Source organism: Chlamydomonas reinhardtii, chromosome 16 (assembly GCF_000002595.2).
Source record: "Chlamydomonas reinhardtii strain CC-503 cw92 mt+ chromosome 16, whole genome shotgun sequence".
NCBI lineage: Eukaryota > Viridiplantae > Chlorophyta > Chlorophyceae > Chlamydomonadales > Chlamydomonadaceae > Chlamydomonas > Chlamydomonas reinhardtii.
This window is the reverse complement of record NC_057019.1, coordinates 571,763-590,952: the sequence shown is the minus strand read 5'-3', so window position 1 is coordinate 590,952 and position 19,190 is coordinate 571,763. Positions and strand designations below refer to the sequence as shown.

At 64.6% G+C, this 19,190-nt stretch overlaps 2 protein-coding genes across 2 annotated transcripts; both read left to right on the top strand.

Moving 5' to 3' along the window:
* The first annotated feature begins 64 nt into the window (after positions 1-64).
* Positions 65-8,026, top strand: CHLRE_16g692300v5 (uncharacterized protein). Its single transcript, XM_043071739.1, has 16 exons — positions 65-558; positions 636-740; positions 992-1,077; positions 1,350-1,446; positions 1,939-2,002; positions 2,246-2,364; positions 2,666-2,787; positions 3,030-3,114; positions 3,347-3,423; positions 3,672-3,735; positions 3,922-4,043; positions 4,234-4,309; positions 4,542-4,829; positions 5,085-5,167; positions 5,370-5,547; positions 5,752-8,026. Exons 1-16 carry the CDS (start codon positions 397-399, stop codon positions 6,589-6,591), a joined length of 2,568 nt encoding a protein of 855 aa, XP_042915336.1. The 5' UTR covers positions 65-396; the 3' UTR covers positions 6,592-8,026.
* A 58-nt stretch (positions 8,027-8,084) lies between these two features.
* Positions 8,085-19,190, top strand: CHLRE_16g692350v5 (uncharacterized protein). The gene is made up of 17 exons (XM_043071741.1): positions 8,085-8,374; positions 8,452-8,496; positions 8,740-8,905; positions 9,117-9,702; positions 9,796-9,912; positions 10,505-10,668; positions 10,832-11,044; positions 11,383-11,821; positions 12,039-12,441; positions 12,716-13,320; positions 13,463-13,619; positions 13,763-15,541; positions 15,927-16,481; positions 16,605-17,317; positions 17,532-17,595; positions 17,769-18,199; positions 18,437-19,190. The coding sequence occupies exons 1-17, from the start codon at positions 8,320-8,322 to the stop codon at positions 18,560-18,562; spliced, it is 6,618 nt and encodes a 2,205-aa protein (XP_042915335.1). The 5' UTR covers positions 8,085-8,319; the 3' UTR covers positions 18,563-19,190.

The window sequence follows — 19,190 nt, the reverse complement described above, 5'->3', positions numbered from 1 at the left end:
TTGGGCATTCGGCCAAACATGTTGAGCAGGCTCGATTTATCCAAAACATCATTCTGAACCTCTACCTACCTGCTACCTATATTCACCAAAATAATAATATCGCAGTTGCTGTCCACGCTGCTGTCGGCACGGAACTGAGTATCTACTCCCCGAGTCTGAGACCCGAGCCGTCTCCGCAACTTCGTTTGTGGATAGCTTAGGGATATGAGCTCCTCCCTTCGCCTCCAACAATGCGGGAGACCGGGGCTTCGAACCCGGTCGACCCCCCAGCCGGTCCTCCTTCGGCCCCACTTGCCGCGCCCCCGCATACGCCTGCGCCTGCGTGTTCAAGCGACCGCAGCTGGAATTTCCCTCCCGCCCCCATCGAGCGGCAGCGACAGCAACGTATTTCAACGGATGGCGTCCTTTCCCCGCACATTTGTCAACTGGTGGAAAGTTGAATCTCCCGCGAAAGGCTCGTCGGAGGCCGGCCCTATGGACCTCAAGCCGGTGCTCCAGAAGCTGTGGTCGCTGTGCGCGCCGGACATATCACTGCTGTTCTTGGCGAGCGTCTTCATGGTTCGTGTCGCAGCAACGGGCGGGGGCTTGTTGCATTCAGCACTGCGACTCATGCTTGAGTTTGATGCACGGCGCAGGTGGTGGCGTCTCTGTGCGAACTTGCGATTCCGCACTTTGCGACTAAATCAATCTTCGCGGCTTCGGAAGGCGCTCCCTTCATGGGCTTCCTAAAAGTGCTGACGGTGAGGTTTCGTCCGCGGTGTAGCCCTTGCAGCTGCACAGGCTGTGCGAGGCACGGGGCCGACGTTGCCGCAAGCAACTGGGAAGGTGGCAGAGCCTGGGCGTACGTGCCGCATGCACCGGCAATCCTGGCCTCCCGGCTGGCGGGTGCTCGCTACCGGGGTCTTCCACACGTCTCGTTGGGGTTGCGCCCACGCCTGACCACAGCAGGTACAAAAGGTATTGACTGCCAGGGCCCGGCATGGTGCAACAGGCGATGGTGGCTGCGTACGGCATCTCGGCGGCCCTGCGTGGCTTCTGCTTCTCCATCCTCAACAACCGCATGACGCGGCGCCTCAGGTGCGCAGCCATTAACAGTTGCTGGTGCGGGCATCCGGAAGGGGGCCAGGGCCAAAGGGGCGTGACCAGCAAGTGGTTGGAGGCACGCAGACGCTTCCTGGCCGCCGCGTCAGGGCGGGAGTGACCTACCGTATGCGCATGCGGCGAGCCCAGTACTTGCATCCCTGGCACACTACTCATGCGCATGGCCTGGTCACTCGAGCCTGTAGTGTGCAGCGTCATCAGCGCCGACCTGTCGCCCCCGTTCGCCCCCTGGTGGTGGACCACAACAGGACGGAGCTTTTCTCCAGCCTCGCCAAGCGGGAGACGTCCTTTTTCGACGGGGAGGACGTGGGCAACCTCACGTCACGCCTGCAGGCGGACTGCCAGGTGGGCAGCGGGGCCTGGGGCTGGGGTAGAGGGGGGCGGTGGGGGGTGCTGGTGGTGGGATTGGGGCGCCGGTGGGGAGCGGTGGAGCGGCCCGAGAATGGGGTGCGGTGGCCGGTTCGTGGGTGGTCAGAGAGCTTCGAGAGCGTGCCGCGTTGGGAGCGTCAGCATGAGGGTCGGGTGCATGAGGTACAGGGGAAAACGGAGTTGGCAAGTGGGGATTGTGTGGTGGGAGCGGGCGGGCTGAAAGTGCAAAGGCCTTGGGTCGGATACATCTCGCGCAGTATGAATGCGACATTACAAGAAGGGACAGTCCGACCAAGCGAGGGTGCCCAGCACCCAGGTCAGAAGGGAACCATCTCCGGCCCGAAGGGGAACCCGTAGTATGGGTCGTACTTTTCTGGCGCCTGCGCTGGAGGTGTGCGGTGACCGCGAATGATGCCGTACGCTTCCGCTGACACCCTTTACCCGACTTTCTCATACGGTACTCCACAGGCCATGACGAAGGTGATCGCCACCAACGCCAACATCGCCGTCCGCAACCTGCTGCAGGCAGTCGGTGGGTACGGGAGTGAAGCCGGGGGTCACGGCGCGGTGCCCGGGACACTGTGCGGGGTCAAAGCCAGCACGTTGCCACGTGGATCTACCAGGACGACCCCGGAGGCCCGGACAGACATGTCGGCTTCCTCTTTAACGCTGTTTGCTCGGCGCCATGCCCTCGCCACACAACCAAACCACCCTAGCACGCCACCCATTCACGCCGCGTTTCTGCGCCACCACATAATGCCTCCCGGCACCGCAGGCGGCATCGTGTACCTGTACCTGCTGTCGCCCTCGCTGTGCGGCATGACTGTGGCCATCAGCGCCGTGCTGTGGGCCGTCACCATTGTGTACGGCGACTTCGCGCGCCGCATGCAGAAGGTGCGCGAAGTCGGCTGGCGGGAGGGGGGAGCAGGGGCGCGCGAGGAGCTGCGGCGATGGTGAAAGGGGTTAGTCGAAGCGGGTTTTGGACATGCTGGTGGACCCAGGCACGTGGCGAGGAAGTTAGTGCGGATGCGGAGCCCGAGGTGCTGGAATCACCGCCACCAACACGACCGCGCTCTCCCCTGCGCCACCAAGTTCCAGTGCCACGTGCTGTGCATGATGTGGTGCCAGCTCACTCACCTTGCTGTTGCCGCTGCTGCGCTGCTGCTGCGCGGCTGCCTGTGTGCCCGAGCTGCAGATCTTCCAGGACGTGCTGGCGGAGAGCAACACGGTGGCGGAGGAGGCGCTGACGCTGTCGCGTGTGGTGCGCACGTTCGGGACGGAGGGCACGGAGACCAAGCGCTACACCACCTGGCTGGAGTGAGTGTGTGTGTGTGTGTGTTTTGGGGGGGGGGGGGCGCTGGGGGGGATGGTTTGGGGGATGGCTTGGGGCCGCTGGGGGGGATGGGTTGAGGGGTTAGGGGTGGGGGTGGGGGTGGGAACTCGGAGGCGGGAGCGGGTGCAACACTGGCGGGAGTTCGCTTCTACGGGCACCCAACACGGGCTGTGCCACTGTTTGTGATACGGGCAGTCTTAACGCCAACGTTGCCTCCCTCCCGCAGCAAGCTGTACGAGGTGGGCAAGCGCCAGGCCGCCGGGTACTCGCTGTTCGTGGCCAGCGGCCACATCGCCTGCTACGCCAGCAAGGTGAGGGAGGGGCTGGGCAGGAAGGCATGGCCGACGAGCAGTCCCGAGCCCCTCACCACCCGAAGCGGTCGGCCGTGACACGGTTTCGTCAGGGTACGGTGGCCCAGCGGCCGTACCGAGGGCATCTGTAGGCTAGTATGAGCACACATGGTACTGGCATGTTGTGTGTATGTGTGTTATGGCTCGAACACGGCGTCCACGCCCTTCCCCCGCACGGCTGCTGCTGCTCCAGGTGGCGGCGCTGGTGGTGGGCTGCGGCATGGTGCTGACGGGCAAGCTGACGGCGGAGCAGCTGACGAACTTCATCATGTGGGTTGGGGAGGGGCCGCCCCCGTGCGTATGCGGCGCGGGGCGAAACTTGGAGGCTGGGAATGGAAATGAAGGGCAGCGGAAATGGATCAGGATGCGGGTCTGGGCTGAGCGGGGCCGACGGAGGACTAGTGACGGGCGCTTTGTTGCAAGTCGCGGCATCGCGGCAGTTATCTGCCGTACCACTTAGCACTTGCGCCTGACTGTGCCCTTGCGATCCGGCCCTTGCGCCGCTGCTGCTTCGTCAGGTATGTGGAGTTCGTGACCTACGCCTCGCTCAACGTGTGCGACGAGTTCACCGAGATCTGCGAGGTGGGGCGTCGGGAGTGCTTGCGCGGGCGTGTGAACATGGGCAAGCTGCGCTCTCCCGCCGCCTTTGTTACCCCTCAGTTCTGCACAGGCCCATGCCTGCCGCTGCCTAGCCTGCGTGCAGCCCTTGTAGCGTGACCTCCCAAAAACAACAGCCGCCTGGTCGTGTTGTGTCGTGTCCATGCGCAGGCGGTGGGTGCCAGCGAGCGAGTGGTGGCGATGCTGGGCGCGGCGCCGGCGCCGCAGATCGCGGCGGGCATCATTCCCGCCACCTTCAGCGGCCGCATGTCGTTGGAGGACGTCAAGTTCAGGTGCGGCCAGGGTCAGGGCTCTTCTAAGGAGTGCCGTTGTGCTTTGTGTCGGGAGCCGCTGTCACTAGGTGCCGCAGGCGGTTGCTGGGGTGCATACGGAATGAGGGCGGCAGCCAGCCTGACGCTCATGACACGCTGCTGAGGCCGCCCACGCCCATTGCGCTCGCCGAACCCCCGCTCCGCCCCGCAGCTACCCCAGCCGGCCCGGCAACATGGCGCTCAACGGCGTGTCGCTCAGCTTTGAGCCCGGCAAGCTCACAGCGCTGGTGGGTGCGGGTGCGCGCGCGACTGCGGCTGTGACTGCGGGTGCGGCTGTGGCAAATGTAGGCATGCCGCCCCCATGCATGGCGTCTCCTCCACTGTACGCACACTGTACCAGTACCAGGGCCCTGCCTCATGGCCCTCCCCCCTTGCTCCACCACGCCTCCTCGCTCCTGCAACCGCCTGCAACCGCCTGCAACCGCCTGCAACCGGCCATGCCTGTGCCTCCCCGCGCAGGTGGGCCTGAGCGGCAGCGGCAAGACCACCGTGTGCGCGCTGCTGCAACGGCTGTACGACCCCAGCGGCGGCCGCCTGGTGCTGGACGCAGACCTGGACGTGCGCGACACCGACGCGGCCTGGTACCGGCAGCAGATCGGCGTGGTGCCCCAAGAGCCGCGGCTCTTCAGCCGCAGCATCGCCGCGAACATCGCCTACGGCATGGAGCACGCGCCGCCCAGCGCGGCGGACATTGAGGAGGCGGCGCGGGCGGCCAACGCGCACGACTTCATCATGTCGCTGCCGCAGGTGAGGGGCGGGGAGGAAGGGAGGGCCGACGCGGCGGGAAATGAGAGGGGTGGCTGTCTGTGCAAGCGTAAGCAAACAAGGGCAGAGGGAGGGGAGAGGGGTGTTGTCACCATTCGTTGACGCTAGGTCGCATACCATAGCGTGGGCTGATAAGCCCGTGCGCAAGAAAGGGCAGGGCAGAGGTGGCACGTGTGGAGTTGGCGTTGTCGTCCCCAAGACCCACACGCATGCGTCTCCACCTGCCCCACCCTGCAGGGCTACGAGACGCAGGTGACGGACAAGCTGCTGTCGGGCGGGCAGAAGCAGCGTCTGGCGCTGGCCCGCGCGCTCATCCGCAAGTGAGTCCACACCCTCACCTGCACCTCCCCTCCGCCCATGCCTCGCACGCGGCAGCGCGTAGCCCTGCTTCAGCGTACCACCCTGTCCACGTTCACGCCAAGCCAGCGCACACAGCCCCTTGTTTCCTCCTGCTGACACGCCCTCCCTGCTACTCTTCTGCCCGGCCGCGTCCTCCCCTCGTGCCGGACCTACCTGCTGCAGGCCCAAGGTGTTGGTGCTGGACGAGTTCAGCAGCGCGCTGGACGCCGAGAGCGAGGCGCAGGTACACGTGGCGCTGGACCGGGCCATGAGCGCGCGAGACCGGACCGTGATCGTCATCGCGCACCGGCTGTCCACGGTGCGGCACGCCGACTGCATCGTGGTCATGGACAAGGGCAAGGTGAGGTGGCGGCTGGGGCTGTGCTGAAGCGCCTCTGAAGCGCCTCTGACTTCTCCAGAGTTTCATGGGGCCAAGCAGCATCGCGGACTTGTGTTCAAATCCGCCATGGCGCTTGCTGGTGCGTGCGCAAGACCTACACGGTATGACGCGCGCCGCCTTCGTCCCTCCATCCTTCCTTCCCTCCTTCCTTGCGCCTGCCCCTAGGTACACGAGATGGGCAGTCACCACGAGCTGCTCGCCCGCCGCGGCATCTACTGGCAGCTGGTGTGCCGGCAGCAGTACGGCATCGACCCCAACGCCGCCGGCGCCACCGACACCGACTCGGAGTCCATACTGGCGGCCGCCGCAGAGCTGCGCGCCGCCGCCGCCGCCTCCATGGTGGCAGGCCTGCCGCCGGCGTCCTCCGCCGGCGCCAGCGTGACCTCCAGCCGTGACAGCTACGACAACGGCAGTAGCAGGGCCGCTAGCAGTAGCAGCAGTAGCACCGGCGACGCTGCCGCCGCTCGGACGTCGTCACTTGGGTCAACGCCATCGTCGCCGCTGTCCCCGTCAGCGCCGGCGACGCCGTACGCCGCCGCGGCCACCATCACGCACGGCTCCAATTCATCCATGGAGGAGGAGGACGTGGCGGCGGGCAACGGCGGCGTGCTGCTGGGCGCCACTAGCGATGACGGCAGCGGCAACAGCAACGGCGGCGGCTCTGGCAGCATCAGCGGTGAAGCCAGCAACGGCAACAGCAACGGTAACGGCTACAGTAACGGCAGCGGTACCGGTAGCAGTATCGGCGACGCGGCCATGCTGCGCGCGCTGGGCTTGTCGAGCTCCAGCATGACCACCAGCCTGGGCACGTTGGACGACGACATGGGCGACGTGGACGAGGCGGGCCGGCCGCAGGGGGCGGGCAGCGGCCGCATGAGCGCCGTGCTGGCGGGCGTGGTGCTGGCGGGGGCGCCGCCTGCAGCGGACAGCGGCAGCGGCGGCGGCGGCGGCGGCGGCGGCGGCGACGGTGCGGTACAGGCGTCAGAGGTGCAGGGCGGCAAGTAGTGGGCACCGGCAGGGTGCGGAGCGGAGCATGCGGCGGTGAGGTACGGAGGGCATGCCGCGGCGCCTCCAGCGCGCGTGTCGTTGCGAGAGGCTGATGCATTCTTCGATGGTGCTGCGGGGGGACAAGTTACCTCGATGAGTGACTGGCTGACAGGCCCGGTACAGCACTATGCCGCCGTGGAGCCTATCAGCGATGCATGGTGAGGTTGGGTGGACGGGTGGGTGGGTGGGGAATGGGGGCGCAGGTGGCCTGCAGTGACTCGTGTGTGCTAAGGAAATTCTTTGGGAGCGCATCTTGCGCTTAGTCGATGGATTATATCCCATGGTAGAGTCCTGAACTCTTCATGCATTATCGCGTCCGTGTTGTTTTCGTCCAGTGCGCATGTGGTCGCAGCACAACCTGCATTGGTTGGCGGCGTTTGTGGCGTGGCATAACATGGCAACCACGCAGACTGGCACCATTCAGAGTCCCCTACCTGCATACGCATGAGGAATGCTTGTTTGCAACGAAGCACCAGTGCCCCACGCCAGTGCCCCGGCCATCACCTCATTTTGTTTGGTAAGGTGCGTATGTTCAGTGACTCATAGTGATGGCAAAGCAGCCGTATGTAGCCACGCGAATGGAGCGCGCGTTGTCATATCCGGCGGTGCCGGCAGCGTTGGTGCGGCTGCGCTGCTCGCGCTCATTACCTGTCGTCGTGAGGGGCGGCGGCACGGTAGGGCACGGCGCCAATGTACTATACCGTATCCAGCGGCGATCCACACTGAGATGTGTTCGGGAACTTCCATTTTGTTTTGACTTGCGGAGTACTGGGGGCCTGGTCGCGCACGGGGTGGCTGGCTGGGAATGCAAAATGGCGTGGGCACGGCGCAAACCATTCAATATATACGAGTGCCAGAGCGCATATGCGCGGCTTAAAGGGGTGTACTATCGAGTAGGGAGAGTGGCAGTGCGGTCAAGAGACTGAGAGAGCGACACTGACGCACGGTGAGCGCACACCGGGGCATGGTGACGAGTCGTGTTAGGGACAAGACATTATGCTTTGCGTTGCGTAACACAGAAGTAATATTTTCGTTCATTAGCCGGAGCGAGAAGCGACCTCGCGCGGACATGGACTATTGCGGCGACTGTCGTTGCGAGGTAAAGAGCCCGAGGCACAGAATTAAGAGGAAAGCCATACCAGGCAAAAGACCACGAGGAAAGTCATGCTGGACTACACCAGGCAAAAGACTACCGCGCAAACTGGGTAGTATCGTAGGCATTTGCTAACAACTGATCATTCTATATCGCGCCGGGTCTATAGCGAGATGGGTGCGCCCGCCAGACGTATGGCGGGGCTGGTTCCCGCCAGTGTGGGTTCCCGCGAACTTGACTCAGACTGACCCGGACCATGAACCTGGCGCCTCCATACGCCTTCTGTAAACTATTAGTTCACTTATTGGTCTACATTCGTTGCACGCCTTACATGATGGATTATTGATGCCACAAACCAGGGTAGCTAGCTTACTGTTTGGACGCCACGACCAGCCTGACGGCCAACCGCGCGATCGTGGATAAGTCTCCATAATATTTGAACACAGACATGCATTATGGCACACGTTCATACATGTCGCCACAGGCGCTGGTGCTTTTCCTTGTTTGTTTTGCGTCTTGTGAAGCGCTCGATCTTAACGGTACTGGGGCAAACAGTCCTTATATAATATGGAATAGCCTTGAAGCGCTGCTGGATGCCACTCGGTCGCCCACCGATGCCCAAGCCGAAAACGTTCTTCCCCCAGGAGTGCACAGTTTTAGTGTCGGTACTAGCTTGAATGTAACCAGCGATGTCCGTATCACTTCGGTGGAGCCCGGGCGACCAGTCCTAACTGGCGATTGGGCGTCGCCGCTGTTCAACTTGCAGCCAGGTAGGACAGGGGGCGCAGACCGAGCGGGCTTGCCGAAAGCCCGTCTTCAGGCTCATCGCCTGGCATCGCCATGGGGAATGCCCGGCTCGTGTCTTCCAGGTATAAAGTGGGCTGCTTGGCCCCACGACGTTTGCGGGTGGTGGCCCCGAGGGCCACACAACAGCAGCCGCCGCAACACGCGGCAGCTCGGAGGTTGCCTCCCTTCTGTCTCACAAACGCACAAACCCCTCGGCCCTCGCGCAGGCGCCTCCCTGTCCCTGTCGCGCCTGGTGGTTCGGCTCCCGCCGCTGCCCGCGTCCTGGCCCCCCTCTGTGTCGTCGCTGCTGTCGCTGTTGGTCTCGCCCGCCAGCAGCAACCACTCGGCGGCGGCGGCGCTGGATCAGGTGACGCTAGTGGCGGCTAGCTGCAGGTGAGGGGGCGTGGGGCGGTGGGTGGTTTGTGGTTGGGGTTCTGCAAAAGCTGACCTCTCTTGCAGAGGCCCCACATCTTTCACAGCAGTGGCAGTAATACCTAGGACTAGGAGCCTACGCCAGGCGCTCTGCCTGCGGCATTCTAAACTGTCTCTGCATTCCCGCAATACAGCTTCTGACGTTCGCTACCTCTGCCCGCCTGCCTTGCAGTGAGCTGGTAGCTGTGACCAAGGGGCTGTGTGTGGCGGCGGCATGGCAGCACACCTCTCAGCTGCAGGTGCTGCGTGGGGAGGTGCGCTACAGCGGCAACGCCTCCGTGCCGCTGCTGCCCCGGGTGCTACTGCCGGGCGCCGCCCCACCACGCGGCAGTAGCAGCACACAGCTCACGGGGGCGGCCTACGTGGCGGCACTGGCGCTGGCGCCCCAAGTGCTGCTGCACCAGGTCGTGATCACGTGCGACAGCAGTAGCAGCAGCAGCAGTGATGGCAGTAGCAGCAGTGATGGCAGCAGCAGCAGTGATAGCGGTAGCAGTAGCGGCCCGCCCGGCCCCTGGCCCTGTAGCGCGGCGGCCGTGTCTGACTCGGCGTCGCTGCGGGCGGTGGCGCGCCAGCTGCTGTCGGAGACGTCCGACTCAGTGCTCCTGTCACTGGCGCCGCCGCTGACACCTGATGATGCGGGTGCTTCCACTGATGCTGCTGCTGTGTCGGGAGGAGAAGGCAGTAGCAGCAGCGGCGAGGCCTCTTCAGCCGCAGGGGTGCTGAAGCTCGATCCTGCCGACTGGGAGACGGCATTACGGGTGCGCGCAGTACGTTGGTTTGTCTGCTGCCTGCTTGGCTCACTCCGCCTCCACTTAAATATTGTATGGAATCTGCTGATGCCCTCCCAACAGATTCCGCCTGCCATCACGTTGATCTTGTTCGGCCGGCCGGCGCCAAGCCCCCAGCAGCTGTCACAGCAGCAGCTGGAGGCTGATGAAACGTCGGTGCTGGCGGGCGGAGGGACACAGGTGCGTGCAGGTAGCACATATCTGCTGTGCATTGGGCATCGACTGTAATGCGGCATGCATGCTTTGCTCCTGGAGCGCCGCGTGTGCAGGAGCGCTTCATGGTATGCCACTAGCTGCCCTAGCAAGCGCCCAAGCCGAGCAGTGTAGCAGTGGTGCTGATAGCTCACCTTTAGAATGTGCAGTCCACGCTCCAGTGGAGTTACCAAAGATGGCACGGCCAGCACCCGACACGGAGAGGCCGGAAAGCAGGTAGCCAAGTTGGGTGGGATCCGCAGGATCCCTCCTACATATGAGAGTCGAAATGGGAGCAGCAGATTCTCGACCTCTGTTCACAGTATTAGTGAATGGGCAGAGCACTCTCCCCGGACAGCTTAATAGTCTGGCTCCGCGTACCAGTGTCATGATGTGGCCCTTCGGGTTACATGGTTTGTACACGATTACATGTTTACACGATTACCCCTTGACTGTGTGTACCGTTAGTTTGTACTGGGCGCCCCGCGCCCCCTTCCTACAAGCAGACAGTCTCACATCCAAAGTCCAACCCTTTTTCTTGCGATGCGTGCACCGCCTTCCTCCATGCCAACATGTGCAGCTGGACGTGAACGGCATTGAGTCGGCTTTTTTCGTGACGGCGGAGAACCAGGCGGGCGGGCTGCAGCTGTACGACGTAACGCTCACGGGACTGCCGTACCCGGCCGCCATCGACGGCTCCCAGTCGCTGCTGTCAGCCTGGATGCACTTTGCGTACCTGGACGAGTGAGTGAGCGAGCAGCAGGAGGAATGCCGTACTAGCTGTTCCAGCGCCTTGCCCCACTGGACCCCCACACGCACGGCCGGTCGACCTATCAACGCCACGCATATCCCGCCTTACCCCCTGCTCCCGTGCCCTGCGCCCCCCCTGCGCCCCTGCTTCGTGCAGCCCGCCCCCCGCCCTGCTGGGTGCCCCCACTGCGCTGCCGCTGCTCACCTGCGTGCGCTGCCGGCTGGTGGTGCCGGACGCCGAGGCGGCCTGGTGGGCAGCGGCCGCCGTGTGCCGCACCGCCAGCCCCGTCCCGCCGGCGGCGACCTGGGGACCCCGGGTTGCCGACGCCGATGCGCCGTGCTGGTGGTCACTCCTGCCGAGCTCTTGGAGGCGAGTCGCGTGCCGTGCGGGCCGTGCGTGCAGTGTGTGCCGTGCGTTCGTGTGTCGGTGGGCATTGGGGAGCACTGGGTACGCGGTTGCACTCGCGGCGGTGATAGTAGGTGGTTAGGTGCCCGTGATGTGTGAGCGGCAGCGACCAGCAAGGCACACGCACACGTACGTACGTACGGCAGGCAGCCAGCTCAGGCACCTCAAGCGCCCAGCCATGCACCTGCATGCTGGGAAGCACCTGGCGGAATCCTACTATTGGCTCGTCGCCGCACTTCTTGTCTCTTGTCGATGTGCTTTCGTTCGCCTAGGCTGTGTTTGCTACCTGCGCTTGCTTGCAGGCTGACTGTCAGCGGCGGTGGCGATGTGGCAATTGGGTACCTGACTACCGGATATGGCGGCACTGGCAGTAGCACGAGCAACAGCACTAGCAGCAACAGCAGTAGCAGCGAGGCGACTGGGGCTGTAGCACCCGCCGACGCGTGGCGGGGTGTGCAGCAGGCGCGTGTTGTGTGGCTGTCATTCGGGGCGGATGGCAACCCGGGCCGCAGCGCACGTGCACTCATGGACAGCGCAGTAGTGCCGCACCGTGTGTGGCGGCTGTGGCGCCAGCAGCAACAGCAGCAGCAGGAGCAGCAGCAGGGAGACGAGGGCACGGCTGGAGAATCAACGGCAGCAGCAGCATCGGCATGGCAGGACGACGCGCCGTCGCCGGTGTGGCCGCTGTGTGCGGATGACATGGCATATGGCGGCTGTGGCAGCTTGGCAGACGCGGCGCAGGTGGGCGGGGGTGGGAGTGTGCGTGGCAGGTGATGTGGGTGTGTACGCGCGCGGGTGTGTGGCTCGACACGCAATGCCGCAATCAAACCCGGGCTAAACCCATCCCAACCAGCACGCCTTCACTTCTTGATTGATCATGAATGTAGCCCCACCCCGTCTGCAGTATTAAGTGCATCCTGCACCGCTTTCCCAACCTTATTTGCAAACCCCTACACAGACCCAGCTCGGACGCATCGCGGCGCAATGGGACGACAGCCGGATGGCCATGGCCCTCATGCAGCTCAACCCCAACTCTGGAGCCACCGAGCTCATCGTGCCCGCCACCATGCACGACGCAGCGCTGTACGTTCCTGCAGATGCCTTTGTCAGCAGGGTCAACCGCTCCTCACTCGACGGGTCCGCGGGACCGGCTTCGCAGCTGCTTCCGTCGTCGGGTGTGATAGAGGTGCCGAGGGTGTTGGCGCCGGCGTTTGTGCTCGCGATCGAGCAGCCGGAGGACGTGTACTCGGTGGCCCCTAACACGAGTGTGACGCTGCGCGCGCCGCCGCCGTCTCAGACCCCGGCCACGTTGCTGTACTGGGACCTGCGTGCGGCGGCCGGGCAGGTGGTGGTGCCGGCAGGTGCGTGTGTTGGATGTGGGTGCGTGTGTGTGCAGCTGTGTGTAGGCGCATGCATGCAGGTTTGGGCGCACAGGGCTGTGTGTGTGTGTGTGTGTGTTAAAGAGCACAAGGAAAACGTTGCGCAAAGAGAGAGAGTGTGTGTGTGTGTGTATTTATGCTCCAGGCCTTCATTACAGCATGCTGAAAGGCCACCCCTTCCTACCTGCCCACCCATACATGATCGCGTCCTCACGGTCTGGACCTACCCACTCCCATGCCCAATCCCACGCAACAGGCTCGGCTCTGAACCTCCGTGACATGACACTCTACAACCTCTACCCAGCCGCCACCGCCTACGAGCCTACAAGCGGGGACGTAGCCTCTGCCCCGGAGAGCGGCGTTGCAGCAGCGGCTGCAGCTGCGAGCGCTGACGGGGATGCCTTGCCGCCGCCGCCGCCGGAGCCACTGCAGTTCCTGACGCTTCCGCTGTGGGCGTTTCAGTACGAACGCGGCAGCGGCGGCGGTGGTGCGGGTGATGTGGGTTCAGGCGCAGCAGCAGCGGCGGCCCTGTCCCTGCGCAATGTGACTCTGGTGGTGCCGGCGGAAGAGCTGCAGCTGCTGCAAGCGGCGCTGCGGCAGTTGGGCAAGCTGCCACCTGCAGCGTCATCGTCGGAGGCGGCAGATGCACCGCCGTCGGCAGCAGAGTCTGGGACTGGGAGTGAGGCAGACGGAACAGCCCCCAGCCAGGCTGACGGCTTGAGTGGCGGTGGTGGCGGCAGGCGGCAGGCGCAGGAGGTGGCTGCTGCTGTGGCGGCTACTGCGGCCTCGACGGAGGGCGCCCCGGCGGATGACTGCGTGTCAGACCAGCTCCTTACCCAACTCGGGGGTGTTGTGGAGGCGGTGAGCTTGCATGACGGACGGAAGGGGTGGTCAGAAGCAACAGTTTGCATGCAGATAGAGCACACCGCCGGAAATTGGATGCATCTGCTGAGATTCCGTTGTCAACCACAACCTCTTGCGGTTCCAACACCCACCCACACAGATTGATTTCGGCGATGCGGCCACACCCATGCTATGGTTTCCGCGCCTGACTGTTTTTGGCTGGACCGCTACCTACCTGACCCTCACCTCGCTCACACCGCCGGGCGCGCCCACACGCCGCTTCGCCACAAGCGACCAAACCCTGGCTGCAATCACAGGTGTGTTGCAAGTGACTGGGTCAACGTGCTGGTCTAAAATCAGCTGATGCCACTGAGTCAGAATCTTACAACTTGTTGCATGTCCTATGACCCACACAAACATGTCCATGCTCCCGTCCTGCCATTCGCCCGCCCTTGCACAGAATTGAGGGTGCCATGCCCCTCACCGCCTCAGCCGCCGTCACCGCCGCCGTCGCCACCGTCGCCACCGTCGCCGCCTCAGCCGTCAGCGCCGCTGTCACCGCAGCAACAGGCAGTTGACACCACCACAAACACCACCACCAACACCACCAACACCAACACCACCGCCGCCGGCACTCCTGGAAGCAGCCCGAGCACAACCAACAACAGCACTGCCCCTGATGCAGCTTCCAGCAGCAGCAACGCAACAGCTGCTGGGGGCGAGTCGTCGCACCAGCAGCAGCAGCAGCAGCCGCCAAGTGCCGCTGCCGTGCCTGGATCTGACCTCGCCGCTGAGAGCAGTAGCAGTAGCGGCAGCGGCCGTAACCGCAGTAGCAGTAGCAGTAGCGGTAGCGGCAGTAACAGCAGTAGCAGTGGCGCCAGCGCTGGAACAGGTGCTGCCACGGATGGAGGTAGCAGCGGCAGCGCGGCGTGGGTGCCTGTGGTTGCGGCTGTGGTGCCGGTGGTGGTGTGCTTGGCGTTGACCGCAACAGCCGCCGCACTCTTCATGCTAGCCCGCAAACGGCGGCGGCAGCAGCAACGCGGACAGCAGCAGTCCCTGACCCCACATAGCGGCAAGGCGGGTCAGGAGGAGTGCGGCAGTAGCAGCGACCGGGACAGGAGCAGGAGCAGCAGCAGCGGTGGGAGCAACGGGTGGGCACTGCTGGTTCCTGGCAGCATACGAGGCTTCTTTGGCAGCATTGTGGGCCGCGGCGGCACGCCACAAATCCAGATCCAAATCCAAAGCCAGCCCGCCGCCGGGATCTGCAAGCATCAGCGCTCGTCCTCATCCTTGAGTGTCACCCCACGCGACGGTGCACCCCTGCCAGGGGCGGAGGGAGCCTCAAGCACGGCAGCGCCCATCATCACGGTGGGAGCGGCGGCAGCTGCAGCCTTGCACCTTCATGCTAGCCCCGCACCAGCGGTGGGCCAACTGCACGCGCTGCCGGGTACGGGAGGCGGCGGCAGCGCTGGGATCGCTGGGACGCCGCAGCCGGTGACTGCTGGGGCGGCGCCTGCAATGGCAGCGGCTGCCTCTGCAGCAGCTGCAGCAGGCGGGCCAGCAGCTGCAGTTGTCCTGAGCTGCCCCACAACAGCCGCAGGGTGCGGCGGAGGTGGGGCGCCCACCGACGATGGCTCCGGACAGCTGCCGCTGCCTCCGACGCCCACTCGTGCCGACCTCACAGAATGCATGCAAAGCTACACCGCCTCCCGGCGGCTGGGCGCCACAGCAGCGGGACTGGCAGGCTTGGCAATCGCAGGCTCCGAGCGATCCGGAGCTGCAGCACTTCCGGGTAGTGCGGCTACTGCCGCTACTGCCGCTACTGCCGCTACTGCCGCTACTACCGCTACTGCCGCTACTGCCGCAATTGTCACTGGGGCCGCCCTGGAATCGGCACCCCGGCTGCCACTCTCTCGCTTCTGTCGCCGTGGGAGCGCGGCCGCATTCGCTGCGGCGGCAGCTCATGCAGGTGCGCCGGCGCCAGCAGCAGCCGACAGGCAAGCAGCGCACCAGGAGTCGCCAGCAGGCCCCACGGGCCCTGGTGTTGCCTCAAAATCCGGCGAGGCGTGTGTGGGGCCTGTTGTCGGCGGCGGCGATGCTTTGCCGCCGCCAGAGCAGTCGCTGCCGGCGGCCCTGATGCTGGCTCAGTGCGAGCTACGGCGGGAGCTTGGGTCGGACGGGGAGGAAGTGCGGCTGCTGCGTGTGCTGGGCATGGGCGGAGCGGGCGTCGTGTACCTAGGTAGGTATGCGGCGGTTGGCCGTGTGCGTGGGGGGTGGAGGGGTGGGGGTGGGGGGTGAGGGTGTGTGGGGTGGGGGGTGGGGGGTACATTCATGATTAATTAAGAAGTGAAGGCGTAGACAGGTACAGTAGCATAGTAGACGCGTTGTTATCGATGTCTGTGAAGTCCAGCGGCCAGCTCCTGGGCTGGGGGGTGGGTGGGTGGGTGGGTGGGTTTGCGTGTGGGTCTATGGGTGTGTTTGTGTGTTTGTGGACTTTCGGGCTCGGTTGCGTGGAGACGCACATGCGGATGTGTCGTCCGCACGCGCCGTGACCTATGGCAGGACAACTCACAGGCGGTCCTACTGCTCATGTTGCCATTGCCTTCACTGTTGCTGCTTCGCAGGCTGGTGGGGCGGTCTGCAGGTTGCGGTCAAGGTGGTTGTGCTGTCCGACCCTGAAGAGCTCATCCCCTGGGGCGACACAGCTGCTGCTGTGGAGGCGGCACGCGCGGATTCAGGCGGGGCTGCTGGTGGGGGCGATCTAATGTCCATTGAGCCCCCAGCTGGGCTTGGGAAAGGCTCGGACGTCGACGACAGCGGCGGCAGCGCTGACGGTGGCGGCGGCGGCGGCGCCCGGCGGCGCGCGATGCTTGAGGCCGCCATCTCCGCCGCCCTGTGTGGCCACCCCAACATCGTGGCCACCTACGCCTACGACGTGCAGGGCCTCACTGCGGCTACTGCCGGATCCACCACCGCAGCGGCAGCTACTGCCGATGCTGGCGTCAATCCTGCTACTGCTGCCGCTGCTATCGCCAGGGCTCCTAGCCCGGCGGCGGTGTCAGCGGCGGCGCTGGACGGCGACAGCAGCCGGGCCGACGGCGGTGCGGCGGCTCCCGAGGCCCAGCGCCTGCTGCTGATCCAGGAGCTGTGTGAGGGCGGCAGTCTGAGAGAGGCGTTAGGTGAGACATTGCGGCTAATCATTGCGGCTGGGTCGAGTCCTGTACCTTTACTCAGCTCTCCTAGCGCATAACTCAATTGCTTTTATTGACTGCCCCTCCCGTCCCCCGGGTCTCGCTCCCCAGGCACGGGCTGCGTGCCGGGTTTGGCACGCGGCGGCGCCGCCGAGCTCAGCGCCCTGACCCTCGCGCTGGACGCGGCACGCGGCCTCATGGCCGTTCACGCACGCGGCATCGTACACGGCGACGTCAGCTCGTCCAATGTACTGCTGCAGCGCTGTGAGGCGGTACACCCGCCGGCGTGGGCAGCCGCCAGCGCTGGTCAGGGCGCAACCGCCATGACCAACGGCGGCGCTGCTGACTCGCACAGTGGTCGCACAGTGGGCTATGGCAGGGGAGCCACAGACGAAATTGTCATGGTGGGAATAGCGCAGAAGCACGCGGCAGCCGCCTATGCGGCGTCATCTAGCGTGCCGGGCTCAGCACGGCCGAGCAACTGCGGCGCCCCCGCCGCCGGTAACAACATGCGGGCCAGTGACTGCGGGTGGGCAGCATCCCCCTCGCTGGTGCCAGCCCCCACCTCGGGGTCCGCAACGCCGCAACCACACAGCACGAGTCTGCGTGCCAGTGGCAGCGGCGCGCGCGGCGGAGCCGCATCCGACACCTCGGCCTTCGTGGCGCCTGTGGCAGCGGCGGTAGAGGCTGTAGCAGCGCAGCTGGACTCGTGCCGTGTGCTTGCGGGCCGCTGGCGTCCGCCCCTGGTGGCCAAGGTGGCGGACTTTGGTCTCAGCTGCCGCCTGCGCAACGCCAGCCAGACGCACGTCAGCGGCGCGACACAGGTGCGGGCGCGTGTGCTTGCTTGGGAAGCAGGGAATGAAGCCGCTGGTGTGGGACATACCGGTACCGCTGCGGTGGATTGCAGTTGCTGTGGCATTGGACTGGCATCGAGCTCTATCTGCTGGTCAGCAGTGGCTTTACGGCGGAGTTGCATTTCCCTTTCTTGGTCTTGTGCGATGGTGGATGACAGCTTTGCGCTTATGCTATCATGTGCAGGGCACGCCCTACTTCCAAGCGCCGGAGCTGGTGTCTTCGGGCCGCGGCGGCAAGGCAGCCGATGGTGGGTGCAAAGCAGTGAGCCGTGTGTGCTCAGAGCTAGCGCGAATGCGTGAGCGCGTGTGGCCACATGGCACGTGTGTGCCTGACGCTCCGCCACGCCAAAGCGCCTCATCCTGTGTCCCGTTGTACGTTTCCACCAACGGTCGCTCGCCTGTTTCCCCATACCCCCTGCAGTGTTCGCTTTCGGGGTGCTCCTGCTGGAGCTCATCTACGGTACCGGCGCGGCGGCGGCCCTCAACCGAATGGCGGCGGTGGCAGCTGCAGCCGCAGCCGCCTCTCCTGCCCCTGCAGCAGCAGGCTCTGTTGCTGGGGCTGCGGCTGCTGCTGCCGTGTTTGGCAACGCGAGGCCCATGTCTATTCGTCACATGGGCGTGGCACCTGCAGCGCCCAGCAAGTCCGAGTCACCGAAGCAGCCGCAGCCGCAGCAGCCTAGCCCAACTGCCGCCGCCACTGCCGCCGCCAGCCGCGGCGGCGGCAGTGAGGTCACGCTCATTGGCGGGCAGCGTGTGACGGTGGCGCTGCCTCCCAACGCGCCTGCTCGGCTGAGGCGACTGGTGTGCACGTGTCTGTCCCTGGACCCCAAGCGCCGGCCCAGCATGCCACAGGTGCGCGCCCACCTGCCGTGTGCTCTGGAGCGCATGTGCTCATGTGCGCCGACCTGCCGTGTGCTTAATTAGGAGCTCACTGGAGCGCGCGCGTGGCAGTCGTGGCAAGGCCCGCCTGCTATCGCCTGCTGTCTTGTGTGTGCCTCGCTTCCTGCTGCCTACACCGCGTGCTGTGCTACGCAGCTTACGGTACATTGCTAACACTGCCGCTCCTGCTGCTGTTGCTCGCTCATGCAGGTGGTGTGCGAGCTGACTGCCATCCTGGACGCCGCACACGAGGTGCACGACGAGCAGCAGGAGCAGCGGGAGTTGTGGGAACTGCGACAGCGGCAGCAGCAGCAGGCGCGGCAGGGGCGGCTGTAGCAGGTGGATACAGGAGGGGCTGCAGATACCAGCCCAAACTATTCCGAATTCAATGCAGAAGAGCGAGGAGGAGAGCGCAGGGCGGGGGTGGCTGTAGCAGTCGGGGGGCCTATCGCAGTGGCTGTAGCAGCTGGTGCTGGGGGAGGCTGTAGCTAAGTACATCCACCCGACCATGTCATGCGGCTCACGAATCATCACCACCTAGGCCCGCAGGGTGCCGCATCCGGCTCTCCACACCTGACTGCCAACGCGCACGTGCATTGATCAGATGACAGCCACGCTTTTAGGGTAGGTATGCTGGTTAGGGCTTGGTGATCGGAGGGCTGTGCCGATGCTGAAGATTTACCTTTGGACTACATTGTACGTTGCTTAATCTTGTATCTGGTTGGGGGAGGCTAGAAATTGGGTTGAGGAGGCTTTTTTGCACGTGGTCGGGCAGGTGCGGGGGGGGGCTTCATGTGTCGTCGTATTGATCGGGGGCTGTGGGGGCAACTTCATGGTGGTCATTTGCGGTATTGTAGAAGACCTCGTAGCATTGCACGATGCCGTGAAATCGAGTATATGAACAATGATGGGCTCTGGCGGGTGGGACGTGTACAGATGTGGCAGGGGCCAGTGCGTGGGCTGG

What these genes read in the sequence shown, in the direction of transcription:
- CHLRE_16g692350v5 (XM_043071741.1), top strand. Translation starts at nt 8,320, where the DNA reads ATGCCACTCGGTCGCCCACCGATGCCCAAGCCGAAAACGTTCTTCCCC. An exon ending in TGGCGGGCGGAGGGACACAG is followed by an intron (nt 9,913 to 10,504) that starts GTGCGTGCAGGT and finishes CAACATGTGCAG; the next exon opens with CTGGACGTGAACGGCATTGA. An exon ending in AACCCTGGCTGCAATCACAG is followed by an intron (nt 13,620 to 13,762) that starts GTGTGTTGCAAG and finishes GCCCTTGCACAG; the next exon opens with AATTGAGGGTGCCATGCCCC.
- CHLRE_16g692300v5 (XM_043071739.1), top strand. Translation starts at nt 397, where the DNA reads ATGGCGTCCTTTCCCCGCACATTTGTCAACTGGTGGAAAGTTGAATCT. An exon ending in TCATCATGTCGCTGCCGCAG is followed by an intron (nt 4,830 to 5,084) that starts GTGAGGGGCGGG and finishes CCCACCCTGCAG; the next exon opens with GGCTACGAGACGCAGGTGAC. An exon ending in TGGTCATGGACAAGGGCAAG is followed by an intron (nt 5,548 to 5,751) that starts GTGAGGTGGCGG and finishes GCCTGCCCCTAG; the next exon opens with GTACACGAGATGGGCAGTCA.